This window comes from Carcharodon carcharias, chromosome 1, assembly GCF_017639515.1.
Source record: "Carcharodon carcharias isolate sCarCar2 chromosome 1, sCarCar2.pri, whole genome shotgun sequence".
NCBI classification, from domain to species: Eukaryota; Metazoa; Chordata; class Chondrichthyes; order Lamniformes; family Lamnidae; genus Carcharodon; species Carcharodon carcharias.
The window spans coordinates 123,586,690-123,606,324 of record NC_054467.1 but is presented as its reverse complement, the minus strand read 5'-3'; the positions used below and the strand labels follow the sequence as shown (position 1 = coordinate 123,606,324).

General features: G+C 42.6%; 1 protein-coding gene across 2 annotated transcripts in view; it reads right to left on the bottom strand.

Moving 5' to 3' along the window:
* The window catches only part of zcchc4 (zinc finger, CCHC domain containing 4), a 106,183-nt gene that overhangs the window by 5,666 nt on the left and 80,882 nt on the right, over positions 1-19,635 (bottom strand). The window contains exons 7-11 of one of the 2 annotated variants that reach the window (XM_041216477.1): positions 18,456-18,606; positions 14,805-14,899; positions 7,981-8,102; positions 6,896-6,971; positions 1,298-1,349 (exon numbers count right to left, since the gene is read on the bottom strand). In XM_041216477.1, the coding sequence (XP_041072411.1) occupies positions 1,298-1,349; positions 6,896-6,971; positions 7,981-8,102; positions 14,805-14,899; positions 18,456-18,606 (496 nt within the window). Of the gene's footprint in view, positions 1-1,297; positions 1,350-6,895; positions 6,972-7,980; positions 8,103-14,761; positions 14,900-18,455; positions 18,607-19,635 lie in introns of those variants that run through there. The other variant, XR_005946610.1, reaches the window with a different exon arrangement.

Sequence of the window (19,635 nt, the reverse complement as noted above, 5' to 3'; positions counted from 1 at the left end):
ACAACAGAAATTGTTTTCATGCAGAAAGCTAGGCCAAGTACTTGTAACTTCAATCGTGGTAACAGCATTAAAATAAAAACCTGAAAGCTCCATTTTCTTTGCATAATTTCAAAATTGAATACACTTGCTACTAAAGCATTTGAACTGTAAAATAAAACTTAAATATAATATTGAAAATAAAGCGTGACCTGCACTCCAAAGTCTCTTTCTAAATTAATTCCAGGTAGCAAACCATTGTCTTGGCTTTAACTGAAATACAACATTTACAGGAAAATTTTTTCTCAAACCAAAATGTTTTCACTTGTGATTTTGAGCAAAGATAGATCATTTTGATAGACTACATTCCCATCAGGGTATGCATTTCCTGCTAAATGGAATGATTAGAGAAATGCATAAAAAACAAAATACACTAAAATAAAGTAAAATTTATTAACTTGTCATTTATTTCAATTTAGTGCAAACATTTTACTCGGTTCTCATCTATCGAGATCTCACCGTGCCAGTGTTTTAACCAGCCCATAAAGTAGCATTAAGAATATCCTACTAGCTCACTGTTGAGGTTTTCCCCTTAAGGCCAGATGATTGCCTTGAGCATCATACATTCAAGGAAATCTGGATACGCTATATTGTCAATGTTGTTGACCCCGTCCTGTGCTATCTTGCATCTACTTTCCGTAACAAAATCAAACAAATAAATTAAGTTCCCCTAGCACTGGTCTCAACATTAGCACCCACGTTCAGCAGAACACTGTTGCGGTAATATATAGGATATGCACAATGCATTGCAGTAACTCATCAGGGTGAACAACACTGCCCAACACGCTGCATTCAAGAAGGACAGGAACAATAATCTCACATCCAAATCACACACTATCCTCAACTGCCATGATTTTGACCCAGTGACAGTGAAATAAAGGGACTCCCTACCTAAGAGACTCCCTACCTTTACCACATGGACTGCAGCAGTGCAATGAAAAGACCGATTACCATCTTCTCAGCAACATAAATGTGGCTTTGCCATTGTCACCCACAGCCCAAGGACAAACAAAAAGATAAACCTGCAAGGATTAAAATCAATTTTATTTGAAAACACAACAAGTTACTTCATAAAAGGAAACAAACAGAGTGGAATTATTCTTAACAGAATTCAATCATTCCTTTCTAGGCCAGACAATAACCGATGTGTCAGTAGTGTAATTTTTGTGGATTAAATATTCTTGTACTTTGACTATCTGCACATCTAGCAAACAGACCCAGTAAACATTAATACACTAACTGGCTAATGAGTCCTACTCACATGGTTTTACGCATCTGTTGCAGGTCTGACAGTGTTTCCATTGCCTGCCATCCTAATAGGAATATAAAACAGCTTTAGTCAAAACCAGAAACTTCAGAAAAATACATTTTAGAACATAACATTGACAGCCATCATTTATGTTCCCCTTCATAAGATTAAAAGTGGTGAGAAAATGACAACACTGAGGAAGGTTCTTCAAGTGCAGCAGTTCCATGATCAATCTCTGATTATAATTGCATTGCTGCAAATACAGCCATCTAAAGACCCGGTGTGAGACGTAATATTTTGTAGAAGATTCCTTGTCAAATACACAGGCCCCAATCAAAGTGACTGCCAAGTATTCCAAACTAGTGCCATTCTGAAGACAGAGGAAAGAGATATGCAAACTTGGCTTAAGGGTGTATTTTCTAACTTTCTCTCCCTTTTTGTGGCAAGTTACTTTCCTCTGGCCTTTGGTGCAAAGTGACAACAATGCATTCAAGATTGGGAAAGGAGTGCATGGAAGGTGGCAGGCACAGAACCACAAACCATGGCCTGGTTGTGAGGTCATTGTGAAGCACTCTCTACAGTGAAGAGTAACACCTCATCAGTAAGTAGAGGTCACAGTCAGCACAGAAAGCAATTTCCCAGGCAATGGCCATGTACTCCAAAGAAGCAAAAACTCAAGCCATTGCTGCTAAAAGCATTACTTTACAATATACAGCAAGAACAATAGCTTGTATTTATATAGCTCCTTTATGGTGACTGAATGCCTCAAGGTGCTTCACAGTAGCTATTAAGCAAAACTTAACATCAATCCACATAAGGAGATATTAGAGTAGGTGACCAAAAGCCTGGTCAAACAACTAGGTTTTAAGGAGTGTCTTAATGAAGGAAAATGAGGTTGAGAGAAGCTTAGGGAGGGAATTCCAGGACTTGGGGCCCTGGCAGCCACCAATGGTGAAGTGATTAAATCCAGGGATATTCAAGAGGCTAGAATTAGGTGAGCACAGATATCTTGAAGGGTTATGCAGGAGATTAGAGAGATATGGAGGGGTCAGGCCATGGGGAGAATTGAAAACAGGAGGAGTTTGAAAACAAGGATGCAAATTTTAAGATCGAAGTGTTGCTTAATCATCAGCCAATGTAGTTAGCGAGCACAGGGGGATGGGTGAATGACACTTGGTGCCAGTTAGGACATGGACAGCAGAGTTTTGTATAACCTTAAACTTACAGATGGTAGAACATGAGAGGCTGGACAGGAATGCAATGGAATGAGGATTCCAGCACCAGATCAGCTGAGGCAGGGGCAAATTTGAGTGATGTTATGGTGGTGGTCTTAGTGAATATGCGGTCAGAAGCACATGCAGGGGTCAAACAGGACACCAAGATTGTGAACACTCTGGTTCAATCTCAGGCAGTATTTACTTGGAGGAAATTTCTGCTCATCCAGTACTAGACGTCAGATATGCTGGATATGGTCAGTGTAGAAACTGAAGCTAAGTTTACCGATGATGTCACTGAGGGGCAGCATGTAGATGAGAAGCTGGATAGACATTTGACCCTTAGGGGGGGAGGCAATGGCCTAATGGTGTCACTGGGCTAGTAATCCAGAGACCCAGGGTAACCCTTTGGGGACCCAGGTTCGAAACCCGTCATGGCAGATGGTGGAATTTTCAATAAAAAAAATGGAATTAAAAGTCTAATAATGACCATGAAACCTGTCGATTGTTGTAAAATCCCATCTGATTCACTAATGTCCTTTAGGGAAGGAAATCTGTCTTCCTTACCAGGTCTGGCCTATATGTGATTCCAGACCCACAGCAATGTAGGTGGCTCTTAAATGCCCTCTGAAATGGCCCAGCAAGCCACTCAGTTGTAACAAACCACGACAAAGACACAAAAAAAGGAATGAAACCGGACAGACCACCCTAGGCACAGGAAACGACAACGGCAATCGCAGCCCTGTCGACTCTGCAAAGTCCTCCTTACTAACATCTGGGGGGCTAGTGCCAAAATTGGGAGAGCTGTCTCACAGATGAGTCAAGCAACAGCCTGATGTGGTCATCTTCATGGAATCATATCTTACAGATAATTTCCCAGACACCACAATCACCATCCCTGGGTATGTTCTGTCCCACCGGCAGGACAGGCCCAGCAGAGGTGATGCCACAGTGATATACAGTGGGTAGGGAGTTGCCCTGGGAATCCTCAACATCGACTCCGGACGCCATGAAGTCTCATGGCATCAGGTCAAACATGGGCAAGAAAATCTCCTGCTGATTACCACGTACCACCCTCCCTCAGCTAATGAATCAGTGCTCCCCCATGTTGAACACAACTTGGAGGAAGCACTGAGGGTGGCAAGTGGACAATGTTCTCTGGGTGGGGGACTTCAATGTCCATCACCAAGAGTGGCTCAGTAGCACCACTACTGACCAGACTGGCCAAGTCCTGAAGGGCATAGCTGCTAGACTGGGTCTGTGGCAGGTGGAGAGGGAACCAAGAAGCGGGAAAAACATACTTGACCTCATCCTCTCCATCCTGTCGCAGATGCATCTGTCCATGACAATATCGGTAGAAGTGACCAACGCGCAGTCATTGTGGAGACGACGTCTCGCCTACACATTGAGGATACCTCCATCGTGTTGTGTGGCACCACCAGTGCGCTAAATAGGATAGATTTTGAACAGATCTCGCAACTCAAGACGGGGCAACTATGAGGCGCTGTGGGTCATCAGCAGCAGAATTGTACTCGAACACAATCTGTAACCTCATGGCCTGGCATATCTCCACTCTACCATTACCATCAAGCCAGGGGATCAACCCTGGTTCAATGAAGAGTGCTGGAGGGAATGCCAGGAGCAGCACCAGGCATACCTAAAAATGAAGTGTCAACCTGGTGAAGCTATAAATCAGGGCTACTTGCGTGTCAAACAGCATAAGCAGCAAGTGATAGAGAGCTAAGTGATCCCACAACCAACGGATCAGATCGAAGCTCTGCAGTCCAGCAACATCCAGTCGTGAATGGTGGTGGACAATTAAACAACTCACTGGAGGAGGCTCCACAAATATCCCCATCCTCAATGGTGGAGCAGCCCAGCACATCAGTGGAAAAGATAAGGCTGAAGCGTTCACAACAATCTTCAGCCAGAAGTGCCGAGTGGATGATCCATCTTCGCCTTCTCCAGAGGTCCCCAGCATCACAGATGCTCGTCTTCAGCCAATTTCATTCACTCCACGTGATGTCAAGAAACGACTGGATACCACAAAGGCTATGGACCCTGACAACATTCCGGCAATAGTACTGAAGACTTGTACTCCAGAATTTCCACACCCCTAGCCAAGCTGTTCCAGTACAGCTACAACACTGGCATCTATCCGGCTATGTGGAAAATTGCCAAGGTATCTCCTGTACACAAAAATCAGGACAAATCCAACCCAGCCAATTACTTGCCCCATCAGTCTGCTCTCGATCATCAGTAAAGCAATGAAAGGGTTCATCAACAGTGCTATCAAGCGGCACATGCTTAGAAATAACCTGCTCACTGATGAGTTTGGGTTTGGGTTCCGCCAGGGACACGCAGCTCTTGACCTCATTACAGCCTTGGTTCAAACATGGACAAAAGAGCTGAACTCCCGAGGTGAGGTGGGAGTGACTGCCCTTGACATCAAGGCAGCATTTGACAGAGTGAGGCATCAAGGAGCCCTAGCAAAACTGGAATCAATGAGAATCAGGGGGAAAACTCTCTGCTGGCTGCAGTCATACCTAGTACAAAGGAAGATGACTGTGGTTGTTAGAGGTCAGTCATCTCAGCTCCAGGACATCACTGCAGGAGTTACTCAGGATAGTGTCCCAGGCCCAAACATCTTCAGCTGCTTCATCAATGACCTTCCTTCCATCATAAGGTCAAAAATGGGGATGTTCACTAATGATTGCACAATGTTCAGCACCATTCGCGACTCTTCAGATACTGAAGCAGCCCATGTCCAAATGCAGTAAGACCTGGACAATATGAAGGCTTGGGCTGACAAGTGGCAAGTAACATTTGCACCACACAAGTGTTAGGCAATGACCATCTCCAACAAGAGAGAATCCAACCATTGCCACTTGATGTTCAATGGCATTACCATCACTAAATCCCCCACTATCAACATCCTGGGGGTTACCACTGAGCAGAAACTGAATTTGACTAGCCATATAAATGCTGTGGCGACAAGAGCATGTCAGAGACTAGGAATCGTGCGATGAGTAACTTGCCTCCTGACTCCCCAAAGCCTGTCCACCAACTGCAAGGTACAAGTCAGAAATGTGATGGAATACTCCCCACTTGCCTGGACAAGTGCAGCTCCTACAACACTCAAGAAGCTTGACAGCGTCCAGAACAGAGCAGCCCACTTGACTGCCACCACATCCACAAATATTTACTCCCTCCACCACCAACACACAGCAGCAGCAGTGTGTACCATCTACAAGATGCAGTGCAGGGATTCACCAAGGCTCCTTAGACAGCACCTTCCAAACCCACAACCGCTGCCACCTAGGACAAGAGCAGCAGATAGATGGGAACACAACCACCTGGAAATTCCCCTCCAAGTCACTCACCACTGACTTGCAAATATATTGCCATTCCTTCACTGTCACTGGGTCAAAATCCTGGAATTCCCTTCCTAACAGCACTGTGGGTGTACCTACACCACATGGACTGCATCGGTTCAAGAAGGCAGCTCACCATCACCTTCTCAAGGGCAAGTAGGGATGGACAATAAATGTTGGCCTAGCCAGCGAACCCCACATCCTGTGAATGAATAAAAAAAACCAGAGCCCAACTGTATGGGAACCATTTCAGATTATTATCTGGCTACAATTAGATTGATAAGAATGAAACAAGATGAGAACAGTTCCTCTCAATTGAGTGACAGGGGAGAGGTGTTGGGGGAGGATGGTGTGGTCAACTGTGTCAAAGGCTGGAGGCAGGTTGAGAAGGATGAGAGGGGAAAGTTTATGTTCGTAACAGTCACATCGGATGTTACTTGTGACTTTGATAAGAGCCATTTCAGAACTATGGTAGGGACTCAAACATGGAATTCTGGGAAAGATAGGCAGAGATTTGGGCACCAACACCTTGAAGGAATTTGGAAAGGGAGGATGGAGATGGGGCAGTAGCATACAGCTACAGTAGGATGAAGATTTGTTTTTGAGGAGGGGGGGAGATGACAGCAGATTTAAACATGAGAGAGACAACACCCAAAGAGAGGCAACTTAACAATATCTGCTAAATGGAAGCCAGGAGGGAAAGTTGGTAGTCAGCAGTTTAGTGGGAATAGGATCAAGGGAGTAGGAAGTGGGTCGCATGGATAAGATGAGCTTGGAGAGGACATGAGGGCAGACGAGAGAAAGTGGAGAAAAGTATAACAATTTCCAAAGTACTGAAGTGTCTAAAAATGATGCAAGTCAGTCCTGTAAGTTGTACCATATAGAGTTTCCAAAGCACTTTGGGCACTTGTCAAAGCATTTTGCTTCATTCACCGGGATAATTCACCAAAATTGTGTAATGTGTTAAATCATAACGTAAAACTAAGATTGTCTCCAAGTGGCACAAGTAAAAATCTGCTTACTTTAGACGTACAGGCCTGGCATATCTCACAGTGTCTGTTTGCCGAGGATATATATCGCTGACAAAGTGAACAGAACCTAGGGGAAAGAGGCAGGAATTTGTAAAAGTGCAACTCAAAGCCAGGGAATACGCATCTGTGTTTTTAAACATGAAACTATTTTGCCAACTTGAGCAAAAATATAAATATTGACTCGCTTGATTAAAGTTAATTAGCAACCTTTAAAGTAAGTGAGTCACGTAAGGATAGAGGACATAGTGATTGAAGTCGATACAACTTGCATTGGAGGCAGTACAGCAAAGGTTCACTAAATCAATCCCCGTGATGAGGGAGGTTGCCCTTTGATGAGCCAGCAAGTAAATTGGACTTATATTGTCTGGTGTTTGGAAGAATTAGAGGTTATCTTATTGAAACATACAAGATTCTGAAGAGGCTTGAAAGGGTAGACATGGAGAGATTGTTCCTACTGGTCAAGGAATCTAAAACACAGGGACACGGTTTCAAGATAAGGGGCCAATTATTTAGGACTGAGATAAGGGGAAATTACTTCACTCAAAGGATTGTGAATCTTTGGAATTCTCTACCCCAGAGGATTGTGGATGCTCCATCGTTGAATACATTTAAGGCTGGGATAGACAGATTTTTGGTCTCCCAGGGAATTAAGGCGCATAAGGAGTTGAAGCCCAAGATCAGCCATGATCATATTGAATGGTGGAGCAGGCTTGATAGGCTGTGTGATCTTCTCCTGCTCCTATTTCTTGTGTTCTTGAGGAATAAGTCTTCCCATCTGCTTCTTGGTTTGTTTCCCAATGACATCAGTTCAGACCAAACTACCGTCATGAGCTACGAGGACACGATGAGAACCTTGCTCTGGGAGGTTGGGAAGCTGCAGTCCTGACATTTGTTACATTGCATGGAATTTTAAAAACTTCAATTGCATTCCCTTGTAACTTATTGTTAAAACATTTATGATAAGAACCTTTTCACTCAGGTTGTCACTCTGATACAGGATATTTTGAGTTGAGGGCATTTAATTAGAACACAAAAAACATTTTCACCAGGTGACAGTCTTTGAGCCTAGAACTTACCTGTACCCTTCTTCAGCAGGCAAAATAATGTCTTTGGGAGGAAGGTTGGTAAATATCCGCACTGGAGATTGTTTTCGACCAGTGTTCCCATGCTTGTATAATGCATGGTTATCATAATCCACCTAAAATTAAAATCATAATTATTGACTTTCAGGTACCATCTATTCTTTCAGTTTATCTGAAGAGTTCCTCCACCTCTAATTCACATGTGCATTTGTTTCAAACTAAAAATACAACATTACCAAATCTATTAATATATTACTTACACATGACTCATTCCTTGAAAAAAATATTTCATGACACTTAATCCAATCTTTCACAGAATCACAGAGTGCAGAAGAGGCCCATCGAGTCTGCACCGACACATGAGAAACACCTGACCTACTTACCTAATCCCATTTACCAGCACTTGGCCCATAGCCTTGAATGTTATGATGTGCCAAGTGCTCATCCAGGTACTTTTTAAAGGATGTGAGGCAACCCGCCTCCACCTCCCTCCCAGGCAGTGCATTCCAGACCATCACCACCCTCTGGGTAAAAAAGTTTTTCCTCATATCCCCCCTAAACCTCCTGCCCCTCACCTTGAACTTATATCCTCTCATGACTGATCCTTCAACCAACAGGAACAGCTGTTCTCTATCCACCCTGTCCATGCCCCTCAATCTTGTACACCTCGATCAGGTCACCCCTCAGTCTTCTCAGCTCCAATGAAAACAATCCAAGTCTATCCAACCTCTCTTCATAACTTAAATGTTTCAACCCAGGCAACATCCTGGTGAACCTCCGCTGCACCCCCTCCAGTACAATCACATCCTTCCTATAATGTGGCGACCAGAACTGCACACAGTACTCCAGCTGAGGCCTCACCAAGGTTCTATACAACTCTAACATGATCTCCCTACTTTTGTAATCTACGCCTCGATTGATAAAGGCAAGTGTCCAATATGCCTTTTTCACCACCCCACTAACATGCCCCTCCGCCTTCAAAGATCTATGGACACACACGCCAAGGTCCCTTTGTTCTTCAGAACTTCCTAGTGTCATGCCATTCATTGAATACTTCCTTGTCAAATTACTCCTTCCAAAGTGTATCACCTCACACTTTTCAGGGTTAAATTCCATCTGCCACTTATCTGCCCATTTGACCATACCATCTATATCTTCCTGTAACCCAAGACACTCAACCTCACTGATAACCACCCGGCCAATCTTTGTGTCATCCGCAAACTTACTAATCCTACCTCCCACATAGTCATCTATGTCATTTGTATAAATGACAAATAATTGGGGACCCAGTTCAAATCCCTGTGGTACACCACTGGACACTGGCTTCCAGTCACTAAGGCTTCCTTCTGTCATCACCCTCTGCCTCCTCCAACTAAGCCAATTTTGAATCCACCTCATCAAATTACCCTGTATCCCATGTGCATTTGCCTTCTTTATAAGTCTCTCATGTGGGACCTTGTCAAAGGCTTTGCTGAAATCCATATAAACTACATCAACTGCACTACCCTCAACCACACATCTAGTCACCTCCTCAAAAAATTCAATCAAATTTGTTAGGCATGACAAAGCCATGCTGTCTATCTCTGATCAAACCTTGCCACTCCAAGTGGAGATAGATTCTCTCCTTCAGAATTTTCTCCAATAGTTTCCCTACCACTGATGTGAGACTCACTGGCCTGTAGTTCCCTGGCTTATCTCTACAACCCTTCTTAAATAGCAGAACCACATTAGCTGTTCTCCAGTCCTCTGGCATCTCCCCCATGGCCAGAGAGGAATTAAAAATTTGGGTCAGAGCTCTTGCGATCTCCTCCCTTGCCTCCATCAACATGTCTAAGACACAAATCATCCAGACCTGGAGATTTGTCCACTTTTAAGCCTGTCAACACCTCCAATACCTTGTCACTCCCTATATCAATTTGCTCAAGAACCTTGCAGTCTCTTTCCCCGAGTTTGGTACCTTCATCCTCATTCTCTTGGGTGAAGATGGATGTGAAGTATTCGTTCAACACTCTACCGATGCCCTTTGGCTCCACCCATAGATTTCCCCCTTGGTCCCTAATGGGCCCTACTCTTTCTCTGGTTATCCTCTTCCCATTGATATACTTATACAATAGCTTGAGATTTTCCCTACTTTTACCAGCCAGAGCTTTCTCATATCCCCTCTTTGCTCTCCTAATTGCGTTATGAAGTTCCTCCCTGCACTTTCTGTACCCCACTAATGCCTCCGCTAATTTGCTTCCCTTGTACTTGCTAAAAGCCTCTCTTTTCCTTCTCGTCGTATCTTGAATATCTCTGGTCATGCATGGTTCTCTGGGCTCGTTACTCCTTCCTTTCACCCTAGAGGGAACATGTTGAGCCTGTACCCTCCCCATTTCCTTTTTGAATGCCCCCCACTGCTCCTCCGTAGATTTCCCCACAAGTAGCTGTTCCCAGTCTACCTTGGCCAGATCGTGCCTTATTTTACTAAAATCCACTCTCCCCCAATCCAAAACATTTTTTCGCAACTTTCTTTCTCTGTCCATAACAAACTTAAACTGTACCATGTTGTGGTCGCTATCACTAAAATGCTCCCCCACCACCACCTCGGCCACCGGTCTGGTTTCATTCCCCAGAATTAGGTCCAGCACTGCGCCATCCCTTGTTGGACCCTCTACATATTGACCTCAAAAGTTCTCCTCTACACATTTCAAGAAATCCACTCCATCCAAGCCCTTAACACTATGTCTATCCCAATTAATGTTGGGAAAGTTGAAATCACCTAATATAATTACCCTGTTGTTATTGATTTTACACACCTTTGCAAATTGTGCACAAATTTGGTCCCCAATTTCCCGCTGACTATCTGGGGGTCTATAATAAACACCTAACAATGTGGCTGCCCATTTTTTATTCCTAAGCTCTACCCATAAAGCTTCATTTGATGCCCCCTCCAAGATATCATCTCTCCTTACTGGAGCAACTGACTCCTTAACTAATAATGCAATGCCTCCTCTTCTCTTACCCCCTCCCCTGTCTCACCTGAAGATTCTATATCCCAGAATGTTGCGCTGGTAATCCTGCCCTTCCCTCAACCACATCTCAGTGATGGATACTTTATCACAACTCCACGTGTCAATCCTCACCTTAACTCAACCGTTTTACCTAATATTTCAAATATTTCAGCTGTGGTTAAGTTTAAACTTTGCTTTGTTGTTGTAATACCCAGAAAAAGAACTCGATTCAAAAATCTACACAAAGTAGATGCTAAGAATTGCCCATATTGCCAAACACAGAACTCTACTTGCTGGGATTTTTAAACCAGCAAGCAGGCTCCTGTAAAAGAATGTTGAGGGGCAATAGTCCACAGTTTCCATCAAATTTCTTCCTTATTTACAGACGGGTACAAATGAATGCATGGACTTGGTCACCAGCCACCAGCCATGCAGCTGTTCCCTCGGTTTTTACCAGAGGAAGACCTTCAGCCCCAAATAGAGACACATTCCTTTGGTATACCACCTGCAATATGTCTCAATCCCGAAACATCCAAAGCTGTAGTGCTGCACCAAGTACCACCCAATGGTTTCAAACAATTAGACAACTTTTCTGACTCATACTACAGCTTCCCCTGTTAAAAGTACACTACGGTCATTTAAAAGCTGCTCATACATATGTCTTGCAATCCCCAGCCAAGCCTGCCCCATGACAAACTCTCTAAATAATCTCTTATATTGGCGAGGGTTGGGAAGAAATTCCAGTTCTTCCACACACTAAAAGCAACATGTTAAATTTCCTAATCTGAGCTATGAGGGTTAGAGCAATAACTTAGCCTCAAACTCCGCACATGAAGAATAGTCAAAAGCAATGGAGTATAAAGTCCCCAACAGAGAGTCAATATTTTCAAGGGAGAGGAAGAGAACAGACAATTAACATGACAAATCTATTTCTACTACATTAAAGTGCCTGAGAGGCCCCCAGCACAAAACTGTTCTTAATTCAGCAACAACTGGGAATTTCACTTGAAAAGGCTAAAAAGACAGTTGATACAGAAACATTAACACCTCAGCCCCATTTCTATAAGCTTAATAAAAAAGGGGCGTTCATAGCACAGGTACCATTAAACACAGGCGTGCTATCCAATTCTGAAATATTTTTGGAATTGGCTACAGGAAAAATAAAAACTTGATCACAAAGCGATCAACTGCTAACATCATACCAGCCTGAGGCAAAAGCTACTTTAACCTCATTGTAACATTACCTGACTTGATTACAATTTTTCCAAGGGCAGAATTTTCTGCCTGCCGGGCAGGTGGGCCTGACCCAACCTCCGGCGGCTGGGGAGCTGATCCCCTCCAGCGAAGTGGGTCCCATTGCCATTTTACATGGGTGGGCCAATTAAGGCCCGCCCAGCGTGATGTCTATGCGCTTCCTGTGTGGGTGGGGGAATTCCCTAAAAGCAAGAGTATGCTCTTTCGCAGCCTCAGGGAGATCGCTTCCACTTTGAACAATATTAAAAATAGAAAAAAAAAATCCCTAACATGTACCCCTCATGTGACAATGTCAGATGATTTGGGACATGTTCATAATTTACAGATTAACTTTATTAAAATTTTTAACACCCTGCATGAAACCTCATCCCACCAGTGGATGAAGTTTCATGTTTTCTCTATTTGCCTCTGGGGCTCCTGGCCTGCCAGCCAACCTTAAGGTTGAACGGACAGGTCCTTTAATTGTTTAAATGGTCCTGTCAATGGCCTCAATTGGCCATTGACAGGTCGGCGGGCCCGCAGCTGATCTCGCTGCGCCCCCGCCTTCATGAAAATTTAAATGGGGCAGGCTCTGCCCGACATCAACCTGCGTCATGTTACGCGTTGGCGAGCGAGCCCTGCCCCCTGCTCGCCGACAGCAAAATTCTGCCCCAAGAGTGCTACCCCCAATCCCAATGAGAGCAGCAGGTGGCAGTGGGAATTGAAGTGGCAGAAGGCCAACCAGGGAAAGGTGCCCAGGCCCGAAGGTTAAGTTCTAATGGTGGAAGGTAAACATTCATCACTCGGGAAAGGGAGAAAAATGCTGAGATTGAGAGCAGCAAGGTTTCCTTGCGAGGCCCCAAAGCAGTATAACTGGTCCTCAAGGCCCACACAGAAACCATTAAAGATCTACAAATCTTTCCTTGTCTGGCCCCTTCTGGCAATAGATAATTCTGATATCAGTAAACTAAGGTGCCAATATTACCGTGTGTCACTTCACAGGCTGGGGGTTGAAATGACAAAGTAAGAAAGCAAGGTGAACAAATTCAGCACTGTGCTGCTCAAAAAAGCCCTGGTGCAACCAACATTTTTGTGAGAAACTCTGTACAGAGCCTCATTTAAACTTGCAAAATTGGACAAGGACTGGTCACACTCTCATTAACATATTATAAACGTTGCATGACTGGACTCCCCCAAAACCATCCTTGTAAAATTATTTCGAGAGGACTAGAATATAAAAGCAGGGATGTGCTGCTGAGGCTTTATAAGGCTCTGGTCAGACCACACTTAGAATATTGTGAGCAATTTTTGGCCCTGTATCTCAGGAAGGATATGCTGGCCCTGGAGAGGGTCCAGAGGAGGTTCACGAGAATGATCCCAGGAATGAAAGGCTTAACATATGAAGAACGTTTGAGGACTCTGGATCTATACTCGATGGAGTTTAGAAGGATGAGGGGGGATCTGATTGAAACTTACAGAATACTGAAAGGCCTGGATAGAGTGGACGTGGGGAAGATGTTTCCATTAGTAAGAGAGACTAGGGCCCGAGGGCACAGCCTCAGAGTAAAGGGAAGACCTTTTAGAACAGAGATGAGGAGAAACTTCCTAAGCCAGAAAGTGGTGAATCTATGGAATTCATTGCCACAGAAGGCTGTGGAGGCCAGGTCATTGAGTGTATTTAAGACCGAGATAGATAGGTTCTTGATTGGTAAGGGGATCAAAGGTTAAGGAGAGAAGGCGGGAGAATTGGGTTGAGAAACTTATTAGCCATGATTGAATGGCAGAGCAGACTCGATGGGCCAAATGGCCTAATTTCTGCTCCTATGTCTTATGGTACGTGAGGACTTGGGCACAAAATATCCTAGGCCAGAAGTTAACATTGCTTGATTGATGCACACAAATGGTGGCTTGGAAGTTTTCTTCGGGGGTTGGCGTTAAAGTTCTCTCTCAATGCAGAGCGGGACCAGCCAAGTCCAGAAAGTGACATACAAAACATGTGTCCACGCTGGGCTCTTTCACAGCTCAGAACTTCTAGCTTTACAATGGACATGCTTGCTCTCAAAACCCACCACCCCCACACGCCCCTCCCCACCTGTCATGTGCAAGACCAAGGGCTAATCTTTGTGGTTATTCTGAAGTAAAAACGGGAAGAAGTGCAGGGAGGGAAGCACTGCTGCTGTACCGAGTCTGATTGTCCGAATGGGATACAAACATACATCAGGCTACGCTGCATATCACATGGGTCTCTGTTCGCTCTCCATTCATAATGACCAGCCAAATGGACTGGGGGCAGAGTATGATACTTTCTGCTCCTGCTGTTTAATGGTCCTGTAAATGAACTTCAAGCTCCCTTGTTCAGGAAGATCCATCAGTTTTACCACCTAAAAGACAAATTACATTTAAAACTCAGCCCCTGTGGGGCTACATGTTTACTAATCTTTATCTCAGCTTCTTTGATCCATATCAAAAATATACTAGTTGCAGATTAACATGTGGCGATTTGTGTCACTGATCTAAAATTTAAGCTTGCATTGGATCTTAATGAAACATACCGTTTGCAGACAGTGGGATCGCCAGATATACCAAGATTCTCACCTGGTAGTCCAGCATGCTCAAAGTTGGGAAACATTGCAGAATGCGAGGTTCAAAGAAGTATGGAAAAATCCAAAACATTGGCAACTCATCATCAACTGAGTCAAAACAAGACATAATGAGAAAACATTAAAGTGACAAGCTCCTCAGAATAAGCACAAAATAAGAAGTGGCCATTTACCTACATCACTGCAAGTTCTTCCCTTTTTTTTTTAAAACACCTGAAATGTGCTCAGCCTTTGGTCTCTCTATCAGTTGATACCTTTTCATGAAGTATTTACTGATGGTGTAAATTTCAAATAAAATGAAAAATCGAGGCTGAAATTATGGCAACTGCCATGCATTCTCTCAGTAAACAATGCTGAGCTGTAACAGCCTCAAGTTCTGTGTGGTGGGGCTTAGAAGTGTAAATTATGAAGACAGGTGGCATTCCTTAAATACAGGAGATTGAGAGACAATTTGAAAGAGGTCAAAATGTCAGCTGGATTAATCCTTTGATAGGTAAAAAGCCAGGCAGGAGATGAGGAGAATTTTTTTAAAAACTGAGTAAGTTGGTATGATCTGGAATGCACTGCCGGTGAGGGCAGCAAAAGCAGGTTCGACAGAAACCTTCAAAAGGTAACTGGCTGAATACTTGAAAAGGAAAAATCTGCAGGGCTATGGGGACAGAGAGTGGGAATAATTAGTAGCTCTTTCAATATCTATGCACACAAATCCATATCTGGGTAACAGTTCCAAACAGGTAATATTGCCTTGGCAATCTCAACATAGGAATCAAACTATTCTGATTAGCTGTGGTTCTGCTAAACTACCTACATGTGATTATTACATTACAGATCTGCAAACAACGCTCTCTTTAAAAAAAAACTTAAATTTCAGTTGTTTAATTTACCTGCTTTTATACTGCTGTTGAATTTGTTCTGATCCCAGAAAGATCAGCAGCTTACACTCACCATTTAAACTACTATATGCTTATTCTTATGTGATGGCAGACTCACAGATCCATGAAAAACTGCCAACAAGTCTACTGTCGAGACTAAAGAAGCAAGATCAAGAAGCATAAATGACTGACAGGGCAGCTCATGGCTTCCAAAATCAGAGCAAAAAACAATGTCAGTAAATATAACAATTTTGATATTATAAATGAACCAACTAACTGATCTGAATTGACATCCAGATCGAAGCCCATTTGGACCAGTGAGAACTGGCAGTTGTTCTCCTCAATCATCCCCTCTCCTACCCAATAATTTCCCCCATACTCTATCTCATTCATTTTTGCCATAGCTGCATTAAGAACTACATCACAAGAACATTGTGAAAAGAAACTGGTATACTTTGCTTCCATACCCAAAGATATTTTAAAATTTGCATCCAGAGATCTTTTGATGCACCTTAGCATGGAATCATACAAATTCACACCTTATCTTATGCTATTGGGGAGGGTTTAAACTAAATTGGCAGGGGTGAGGAAAGCAGGAGGTATTATCAGAGAGGAATACCATGGTGCACAGAATACTGGGAGAGATGGAGAACACTAGAGTAGGGAATAGCAAATTATTAGGTGGATTCAGAGTTAGGGAGAAAATAAAATCTAAATCAGAGTCACTGTGTAGTCATGAAGTGTGGTCAATAAGATTGGCGAGTTACGACGCAGATTGCCATGTGGAAGTATGATGTTATGGCTATGACAAAGGCCTGACTCAAAGGGCAGGACTGGGTGTTAAATATTCCTGGATACAGGATGTTCAGGAAATAAAGGGGGAGGAGTGGAAATATTTTTGCAGTGCTGGAGAAAGAGGGTATCCCAGGCAGGTCAAGGACAGAATCAATTTGGCTGGAGCTACGGAACAAAAAAGCTGCAATTATGTTGCTCAGTGTAGTCTATTGGCCACCAAATAGCGGGAAAGTTATAGAAGAATAAATTTGCAAGGCAAGTACAAAGAGGTGCTAGCGTAGTTATAATGGGGGACTTTAATTATCTGAATATAGACTGGGATAGTAGTAGAGTAAAGGACACAGAGAGGAAAAAGTTTCTAGAGTGCGTTCAGGAGAATTTTCTGCAGCAGTATAATTCCAGTGCAACAAGGAAGGAGGCACTGCTAGACCTAATCCTTGGGAATGTGGTGGGCCAAATGGATCAATGTCAGTAGGAGAACAACTAGGGGACAGTGATCAGTGTATCATAAGGTTTAGGTTGGGTTAGGTAGAGACAGAGAACAATCCAGAGGAGGAATAATTAACTGGGAGAGAGTCGACTTCAATCACGTGAGAATGGATTTGGGCCCAATAAATGGGAATCAGTTGCCAGGAAAACATGAATAATGGGCTACCTTTAAAGGGATAGATCAGGCACAGTCACAGTATACTCCCACAAAGGAGAAAGGTAGGGCAAACAAATCCAGAGCCCCCTGGATGACAAAAGCAATAGAAATTAAGATAAAGAACACAAAGTATATTTATGACAGATGTCAGGTGGACAAGACAACAGAGAACCAGGTTGAAAATAGAAGGTTCAGAGAGGATAAGCCCAGCAACTCAGGCCACTCAGTTTATCTTCACTGGTGATGAAGCTTCCAGAACCAAAAATTCGAGATAAAATTAACAGTCACTTAAACAAATGTGGGTAATTAAGGAAAGCCAGCATGAATTTCTTAAAGGCATATTGTGTTTAGCTAACTTGCTAGAGTTTTTTTTTTAAAAGGCAGTAGAGAGGATTATTGAGGGTAATGCTATTGATATGGTGTACATGGACTTCCAAAAGGCATTTGATAAAGTGCCACACAACAGACTTGTGAGGAAAGTTAGAGCTTGTGGAATGAAAGGAACAGTTTCAACGTGGATATGAAATTGGCTGAGTGACATGAAACAGGGTAGTGGCTAGTGAATGTTTTTGGACTGGAGAAAAGTCTGTATTGGAGTTCCCCAGGGTCAGTGTTGGGACCTTACTTCTTCCTGATATACATTAATGACCTAGAGATTGATGCATAGTGCATAAACTAAATTACAGGAGAAAATTACCCTTCAGTTGTACAGACCCTTGCTCAAACTCCATCAGTCTTGGGCACTGCACTCAGGAAGTATATGTTGCAACACACATTCAATAGAACAATAGCAGGGTTTAGGGAGTTAAGATATGAGGACAGGCTGCATAAACTTGGCCTCTTTTTCCTTGAGTAAAAAAGATTAAGGGATGATCTGATTAAGATGCTTAAAATGTTAAAAGGATTTGACAGGATTGGTCTGGAGAAGCCATTTCCTTTGGTGGGGAAATCAGGAAAAAGGGGACAAAAATCTTAAAATTAGAGCTAAGCCATCCAGGAATGAAATCAGGAAGTACTTTCTTACACAAAAGGGTGATAGAAATCTGGAACGTACTCCCCCATCAATGTGATGACAATTAGTTTTGAAAACGAAGGTGGACAGATATTTGTTAGGTAATAGTATCAAAGGATATGGATTACAGGTAGGTAATTGAAATTAAGATGAAGATAAGGACCCCGAGTAGGACATAGTTCTTCAGTGAACCAATTAAATAATGATAAACATACTTCAGAAGCTGCCTAGCCTACTTCTATTCCAAATGTTTCTATATTCCCAAGTCCAAAATATTCCTCCATCATACATCTGAATAGAAATTATACTGAGATTCCATACTTTCATTCCGTGAAATCTTCCAGATACCAACAATCTTTTTGAAGCTGTGGGCCAGAGCCTCCACTAGGCCGCCAAATGGTGGGTCAGTCACCATAATAATAGACTCTCCTTTGTCTTGACATAAGAAGGTTTGAAATGCTTCAGAGGCAGACTATGGAAAGTTAATAAAATAAATCAGTGTACAGGCATATAAGCAATTTTCAAACAAATTTTCCAGATTTACTGACAATTACATTTTTTTTTAAAAGAAACATGAAACAAGCATTAATAAAAACATTAGTACTTTGATACGCAAGAGTTATAATTTTATGACAACTTCCTTGCTTTTTAACTGTGTTACACCAGTAACACATTGTAAAATATGTAATGGAAATAAAAGATTTTCTCAACATGTAAAACTGTAGATGTTGAAAAGATCTAAATAAGGTGCATTTATCTTTGGAAACAATAGACTGATATTGAATAATATGATGCAACATGCAAATTAAGTTACTGTTTAAAAGGTACTCATCTCTTTGGCTTTGGTTACAAGCAGATATTTTAAAATTTGCTCCTGGGCATGGCTAAGAGGGAACACCATGAAATAATTAACAAAAACAATACACACTGTCCCAATTTAATTCAATTCACAATCAGCTGAATTGAGCTGCTATAATTCCTCCCTCCTTTTTAGAGACAGAGGCAGATGGTAATATCATAACAATGCAAAGTGGTGATGTGATACAGGTCAAGCTCAATCAACACACTGCTTTCTTACTATCTATTCAAGCCTCATGACTCTATATTTGGTCACAACTGTGGAAAGGTAGAAAAGAAAGCAAGAAAGGGATCAGCACAGTCCTGAGGAATATGTCAGCAACAGCACATGACTTCAATTAAGTGGAGAGTCTAGGGAAACTGGGATTGTTCTCCTTAGAGCAGAGAAGGTTAATAGGAGATCTGAAGTTAAGATTTTGACAGTAAATAGGAAGAAACTGTTTCCGCTAGTGAGGGTATCAGGAGCCAGAGGGCAAAGATGTAAAAGTAATTGACCAAGGTTAGGACAAGAAGAGGAGAATCTATTTTTTTAAAAGATGATTTGAAATGCATGATGGTGGAAGCAGGTTCAATAGTAACTTTTTTAAAGTTACTATATGAATATTTGAAGTGGATAAATTTGCAGAGCTATGGAGAGACAGAA